The 7,966-nt window shown below is 30.5% G+C and overlaps 1 protein-coding gene across 1 annotated transcript; it reads right to left on the minus strand.

The window, feature by feature from the left end:
• Positions 1-1,480: 1,480 nt before the first annotated feature.
• On the minus strand, positions 1,481-5,079 carry LOC111906248 (chorismate synthase 1, chloroplastic). The gene is made up of 12 exons (XM_023902005.2): positions 4,856-5,079; positions 3,689-3,839; positions 3,527-3,603; positions 3,360-3,418; positions 3,176-3,259; positions 2,992-3,084; positions 2,824-2,904; positions 2,592-2,723; positions 2,417-2,519; positions 2,166-2,326; positions 1,999-2,083; positions 1,481-1,863 (listed from the first exon to the last, which is right to left on the minus strand). The coding sequence occupies exons 1-12, from the start codon at positions 4,998-5,000 to the stop codon at positions 1,718-1,720; spliced, it is 1,317 nt and encodes a 438-aa protein (XP_023757773.1). The 5' UTR covers positions 5,001-5,079; the 3' UTR covers positions 1,481-1,717.
• Positions 5,080-7,966: the final 2,887 nt, after the last annotated feature.

Raw genomic sequence — 7,966 nt, forward strand, 5'->3', positions numbered from 1 at the left:
TATATATATATTATACACATTTTGTAGGGAATTAAAAACCATGAATTTTGATATATATTTTTATATTTTTTTAGTAGGTATATAATTTTATAAATATTAAAAAAGATTAAAAAAAGCTACTCAATAGAATGAGGAAAGAGAGTGTGGCACCGCCTCCCCCCACCTCTTTCCCTCGGGTTGCTTCCCTTGGTCAGGGGACGGTGTTCCAGTAAGAGGGAAGCTCTCCCGCTCCATACCTTCCAGCCTTATATTTTTTCCAAAAAAAATTAATATTTCTAACATATTATAATAAATTTAAATATTTAGTTTTAGTAATGAAGTATTATACTCTTCATAAATTCCCAACCTTCATTCATTGTTTGAACTTCAAAATCTCATCTAAAAAAATTCATTGGGATATTTTTAAAACAATAGCAAAAGTGTTTAATGTGTTTGTGAAACATCTCAAAGCATTTTAAGTAATCAAATCATGTATGCATCTCTATTACTTTTAATTTTGGCATCGTTAAATTCTACTCAAAAGTAATAAATGTCCAGTGAATTGAATCTTTCTTACATCAATTCTCAAAATCGATTACTTGTTAAAGTTTTACCTGATTCAGTAACAAATTCAATTTTAAAACCACTTTACAATTTTCTCCCTCACATACTCAAAACCTTATAAAAATCGTTGATATTATACTCAAAGATGTCAAACAAAGAAGAATCACCATTCTTGTTCCAAAATAATTTCAATCAACTTTCTTTTAGATGGACGTTTGACGTTGAATTGGAAATTTATGAAGAACATATAATAGTAAATTGATAAATATATTAATTTGAAAATATTATAAAAATGAAAAAGAAAATATTTAAAATAAAATTTAGACAAATATGATATTTTGATGTTTATGAAGGATAAATATAATATTTGAAAGTTTATAAAGGATAAATATGATATTTTTGTTTTTTGTAGGGTAAATATTATATTTTGGTTTTTTGTAGGATAAATAAAAATATTTTAATGTTTAAAAAAGACATACATGAAATCCTTCTTAATATTTTATTGATTTTCAAGAAAAAAAATTAATTTGGAACTAAATAAAATTAATTTGGAACTAAATAAACTGGGCCAAACTTTAAGGATTTTTTTTGAGATTTCCCTTGTAAAAATATGTAAAAAATAATAATTTTTTGATATATTCGTTTTAACAAATATGCACTTTTATATATAATTAAACATAATATTATTATAAGTTATGTCTTTACCTAATGTACGTACACAAATTCCCTATAACATCACATGGGGTGAAGAAAATCAAATTAACAATTTCGCAAAAAAGTTGGACATGAAAATTAGTATCATAACCAAATATAAATATAAATATTATATCATAACAAAGATTAATTGACGAATACCATTTTTTTCAAATTGGTAAAAAAAAATTGTTTCTACCTATAAGAAATGACAAATCAAACTTCGAAACATGAGACACAAGTATAAAACAAACGGGTATACATATTTTTTTATTTTCATAGAAGAATTTGTTTTGCAACATAAACATATTTCACAACACTTATTCAGTCAAATAATCAATGGAGACTCTTAATATAAGTAATAATCATAACACTCTGCAGAAAAAAAAGCATAAACATACTCTAATTCTAATGAAAACAAAATCTTCGCTTTGTTTTAAGTGTGACAAAAGGGCAAAATGGTCAAGTTCTATGAAGCGCTTTAAAAAAGTGCAGCTGAATAAAGTTCTGGCCCCTTCAGTGGTTCCTGGAAGTCTGGATTGATGGGAAAAAGTTCACATTGTGCGTATTGTGCCATTAATTGATCAACTAGAACCAATGCCACCATTGCTTCAACCATGGGCACAGCTGTAAAAAAATCATCCATCCAAAATTCAAAATGTAAAACTGGCTAAATTACCATTTTACCCTTACAGGTCATCAATATTAGTGCCCATTAAGTAAAAAAGAATGAAAAAGTAGGATGCTAGAAGTAGAAGGAACCTCTTGGGACAACACAAGGATCATGTCTGCCACGTGCTATAAGTTCTGTTTCATTTTTATCTCTTGTCACAGTGTTCTGCTTCCTCTGCAAAGTTATTAGAAAAATAAATATAAAAAAAAAAATTGAATTTAGAATTTTAGATATAATATAGTTTAATAATACTTACTCCAATTGTAGATGTTGGTTTGAAGGCTATTCTCATGTATATGATCTCTCCATTAGAAATTCCACCCTGTATCCCACCAGAACGATTTGTTCTTGTCCTAATCCGCCCATTTTCATCCGTATAAAACGCATCATTATGTTCACTACCCGTTAAAAGGGTACCTACGTTTTGTTCAAATTTATTAATTTTAAAAAATAAAAAAAATACATACCTAACCTAAGGACTAAATAGTAAAATCCAATAATGCTAACCTGCAAATCCGCTTCCAATCTCGAACCCTTTTGTTGCAGGTAAGGACATGGCTGCTTTAGCCAACTCAGCTTCAAGTTTGTCAAAAACTGGTGAACCAAGTCCCTAAAATATCAAAAAATTTAAACATAAATATAAAAAATGTGTAAATAAAACAAACAAACAGAGATTGCTTACCCTTGGAGCATTTCTAACAATACATGTGACAACACCACCTACAGAATCACCTCTCACTCTAACAGCATCAATTGCAGCAATCATCTTTTCTGCATACTCGGGATCCGGGCACCTAACAATATTGCTCTCAACCTGAAATTATTACAAAAATAAATATATAAATTTGTTAGGATCCAAGAACAATTCAAGATTTTAAGAGAATATTTGGAAGAAAAAAACAATCATAGTCAACCTGTTCAAGTGTCAAAGTATTGTGATCAACTACATCTTCCGGAAGCACAACTGTGTGGGCTTGTGACACATACGCAAGAATCTGTAAAAAGTAAAAACTAGCAAGGTTAAAATTGTAATTTACTATATGTATACTTCAACAGGGAATGAATATACTTTGTAAACATACCTCAGTGCCAGAATATGCCTTGAGAATCTTCTTTGCAACAGCTCCAGAGGCAACTCTCCCAATTGTCTCCCTAGCTGATGATCGACCACCACCCTGTATGTTTATCATAATATTAAACTCTGAATGTTTTATTTCTTTTTAAAAGTATAAATTTTATTTGTATTTGTTTGTGAAAATAAAGTACCTCTACTGATCGTACACCATATTTGAAGTCATAAGTAGCATCAGCATGAGAAGGTCGATAAGCCTTTGACATTTCACTGTAGTCCTGTTAAATTCAATAACCAAAATATTGTGAATCCTACAAAAACCTAAATGAGTATTATTATTATTATCCTACTATTGACATCACATTAACGGGTACTTACTTTTCCTCTTTGATCTGTGTTGGGTACATTTATCATGATTGGAGATCCAGTTGTGTATCCTGCATTTAGTGCAACACAATTAGGTCATTAGGGATCTCTTCTAAATGAAGATAAAGTCTAGAGAACTTGATGATATTAAGGGATATGGATATTTACTACAAACTAACCATCAGCTACTCCTGAAAATATGGTGCATGTGTCTGTTTCTTTTCTAGGGGTAGTAATTCGGCTCTGACCTGGTCTCCTGTATAAAAAGATTCAGATTTTAATGATATCATGGAAGGTGATTGATTACTGTATGTGACACACAGAGATAAGTATGATAATACCTTCTGTCAAGATCTGCTTGTAAATCAGCCTCTGAAATGGGAAATCTAGGAGGACACCCATCAATAATACAACCAACACCTCCACCATGGGATTCACCATATGTTGTAACACGAAAGTAATTTCCATATGTACTTCCAGCTGCATGTATCTCTGTAAATGGAAGTTGCATGAATCAGGTGGAACACTCAAAATATCAAAGTTCTTTATTAAGGGTATAGTAATGCATACAAGTTACCAGAAGACTAGAAGAGGTTTCTTAATAACCAACAAAATGTACAGTTACAGTAACATAATAGAAGAATATGAAATATAAATATATGCGTATACTCTATTTTCTTATGTATTTTCAACAATCCCCATGGATCATGGATCATAATTGATGGAATTCAAATCTGAAATAGTCACTCGAGACACTTAATTTAGCATAGGGTTAATAAATCTCCCTATACCTCATTTGGAAATGCAACTTCAACCAAAAGTTTTTATTGAAGTCCAATGCTTCAAAATGCTTTTTCAGAAAGTATATTGTAGTGCAACTGAATTATCAAATTTGTCCACTACACAATCCCATTAATAAGTTCCTAACCCATTGGTAATGAATTCATGGTCTTTGTCAAAATTAGTCCAAGTCATTGGTTGATCTCAATATACCCCCAAAAAGAAATATAGAATATTACATCCTACACCACAATTCAAGCAAAAATTGCATCAACAAGATTCATTATCCAGTTAGATTCTGGCTCTTGCAGAACAAAAAAGTAGAAAGTGTTAGGGAATGGACTTCCATCCACTTGAAAGAATGAAGAACTTACTGCCATAGCATTTTTCGGGAGCAATAATACTTCAAAGTTTCCGATTTATGTAATAAACTAGATGAGAACTATAAAAATCACAGCAAATCACCTAAGGTATATACTGGAAAGTAGGTTGCTTCTTTCGTATATAAGTTCATACAGATGGAATTTCCAAACCAACATTCTGAAGCTTTCACGGTAAGAGACATAATGAATTAACTTAAAGCAATCTAACGGAACACAATTTTGCGATTATCAAAGGCCACTTGCATTCACGTTTTTTACTTTATCCACTATAAAAGCAAAGCATCAGAGATCTTCGTTAATAGGACGAAATTACAACAACATATATCATCAAATCTGGGGACTCACCGAGTTTTTTAGGTGGCGATCGGCGGTGAGTTGATATACGGAGGTTTGCAGAGCCGAGATCTGAGTGACGTAGAGAGGCCAAGCGTGAGGGTTCACAGGAAGATGAAGCTCCGACGAAGGCTTTGGTTAATAGAGTAGACGCCATTGTTTCTTGCAAAGAAACTATGTACACGATCTACGCCTAAATATGACTTGGGTATAGGGGGTTGGTGGGCGGACTGTGTGTGTGGCCGTGTTTGGTGGCCACCTAACTATACATGCTATCTTTAATTTAAATTTTCAAAATTATTAGTATTATTTTTTGGTATTTCATAATTATATCAATATTTTCTAATAATGCGTCTTTAGAAAATTCAATAGAAAATCAAAAATAATAATAAAAAATAAAAAATAAAAAAATAGGTAATTTACAATGTATTTAAGATTAGAAAACATTTAAGAATTCAATGATCATTGAACTTCGAATTCATTGAATGTCAATATGAATTTTTATTAAAATAGAGTTTCATCTATTGAAAAAAAAAATTAGAATTGTCATGTCATTCAATCATCATATTGAACTTATCATTGCAAACACCGTAAAGATTATTGTAACAAACTTTTGTTATTATAGATATCCAAAAAAATACACTTATGAACTTAAAAACATTTTTGATAACAAAATACTTCAAATATTTAAAAGATATCACGAAGATGATCTTCTATATAATGGTAAACATGTAAAATATTATTTAAATGGCATAATTAACTAATGACATATTAAGATGTTCAAAAAAAACATCAGTAAACTAAAGATTACATCAAAATATAACAAACTATTCAAAGTGTTTAGAAAATACCATGAGAACTTTTATAACAAAAAAAAATATATGTAGATCATAGTTTTCCTTTTCATCCAACCTTAAAATATTAAAGAATTAAATATATTGGTATTAAAATGATTAAAGAATTAAATATATTGGTATTGTTAGAAAGTTATATCGTTATATATGATTTCAAATGTTTGTGTTTGGCAATTAGCGTTTGCAAACTTTTAGCTTTTGGTAAAACGTATGGTTTAAACAAAAAGTTTCGTTTGGTAGTACGAATTTTAGCTTTTAGTTTAAACAAAATATTTCAAAATTTAATAGCTACTTAATATGGTGTTTAAGAAAAAGTTATTGAGCATATATATATATATATATATATATATATATATATATATATATAAGGTTCTAAATGGCGTGAGGCGCGGCGTGGCGGCAAGGTCAAGCCTCAAGCTTAACGAGCCATGACGAGCTATGGCGTTTTTCAAGGCGTGATGTAAGACGAAGATTTTGTATTAATTTAAAATTATATTACCACATAAATATAAATTTATATTAAATATAACTACTTTTTAGAAGTGTTAGATCAATAACTAGTAACCAAAATTTAACAAAAACCACAATACTTGTATCTCCGATTAGAAAAGGCATAACAAAGAGCAAAAAACCGTGTCTCAAACGAAAAAACACGCGCCATAACACGCCATAATGCGCCATGGCGCGCCATATCACGCCTTGCCACACGCCACGCCTAACAGCAACGTTATGAGGCTTTTCGTAACGGCGGAGCCACTCCTCACGCCATGGCGCGCCTTTTAGAACACTGTATATATATATATATATATATATATATATATATATATATATATATATATATATATATATATATATATATATATATATATATATATAAAAGAGTAGATCAAATGAAAACACCTAAAAGGTTGAGAACGTTATAACACTTCTGGACCATTTAAATACATAGATCTAAAGTTATTATTAAACGGACGATTTATGAAAAATTATAAAATCACTGGCATTAAAGTGTAACTTTTAAATGGTCAGAAGTGTATAATAGAATTTGCAAATTTACTTATTTCCTATAATTTCTCACCCTCTATCCTCATTCCTTTCATATTCTCTTATCTTTATCCCCCTCACACACACACACACACACACTCTCTCTCTCTCTCTCTCTCTAGGGTTTCATAATAAATCGCTTTCCTCTATGAATTAGGTTCCCTTTTCTTTCCTCTATTCAGTCGGCGATCCAACACCAATGACCGTCGATGTTTCCCGCACTCTAGTCGCCAAATTCGTCATCGATTTAAGTTAATATTGTTTTTCTGTAGTTTTATCTATTGCTCCTGGTGACGAAGATGTAATTCACTGTAAGATTGTGTCTTTGATTAAGGCTGGTAACATCGATGATGCTCTTTCTACTATTGTCGCCTTGTCGAAGAAGTTTTGATTTAATTTCGGTTTCTTCAAGGTAAACTACCGACATCTATTGGCGCGTTATAGATTTGTGTGTTTGTATCCGATTTGGCTAATCACTGGTGTTAATTGTTTACTTCCAAGTGGTTAAGACTTAATAGCAATGTGATTCGGCAGGATGCAGTTTCTGTTATTATATGCATAATAAATAGTTGCTCCAAATGCTTCAATCGATGCAAGTCTGAGTGTTGAGGCTTTTTTTTGTAAGTCTTGGTCAATTTTTTGTTTTCTTATCAATTATATTTGATGATTTCAATACTTAGAATGGGCTAAAGGTGAACCCATTTATTATAGGGTAGTTTTACATGTGATGATTGTTTAATCTGAAAAAAAAATGTTTGATTATGTTCGTTATAATCATTTATGATTATAAATATTGTTGTCCATATGATAGAAGACACTGATAATAATCATTTATGATTATAACTATTGGCAACATAAACGATTAAACGGCCGATTATAATTATTTATGATTATAACACCATATGATTTTGCTACCAATCATTCATTTTAATATTTTTTTTAGTATTGTCATTTTGCAGATATTTACCAAAGAAAAAGGAATGTTGGACTTTTTTTAGGTATCACTATTGCTCGTTACACAAGCTCGCGAGCCATTTGATTGAAATAGAAGAATGAGGTTGCGACCGATTCAAGAAAATGGTTCACACAGTGATGAATTTTGTAATTTTTTCCATTGAAGTCGATTAATCATTATTAAATATAATTATGTATAAATGTTAGAAATTAGAATTGACATATTTATTTATGAATATAAATATAAAAGTGTATAAACTCAATCTTTGGA

The sequence above is a fragment of the Lactuca sativa genome, chromosome 2 (genome assembly GCF_002870075.4).
Source record: "Lactuca sativa cultivar Salinas chromosome 2, Lsat_Salinas_v11, whole genome shotgun sequence".
In the NCBI taxonomy this organism is placed as follows: domain Eukaryota; kingdom Viridiplantae; phylum Streptophyta; class Magnoliopsida; order Asterales; family Asteraceae; genus Lactuca; species Lactuca sativa.

Excerpts from the sequence above, each read along its gene's own strand:
- LOC111906248 (XM_023902005.2), bottom strand. The coding sequence starts at position 5,000 with ATGGCGTCTACTCTATTAACCAAAGCCTTCGTCGGAGCTTCATCTTCC. Across the intron at positions 3,604-3,688 it reads CAAGCAGATCTTGACAGAAG|GAGACCAGGTCAGAGCCGAA; the intron begins GTATTATCATAC and ends CTTTTTATACAG. Across the intron at positions 3,260-3,359 it reads ACACAGATCAAAGAGGAAAA|GACTACAGTGAAATGTCAAA; the intron begins GTAAGTACCCGT and ends TGAATTTAACAG.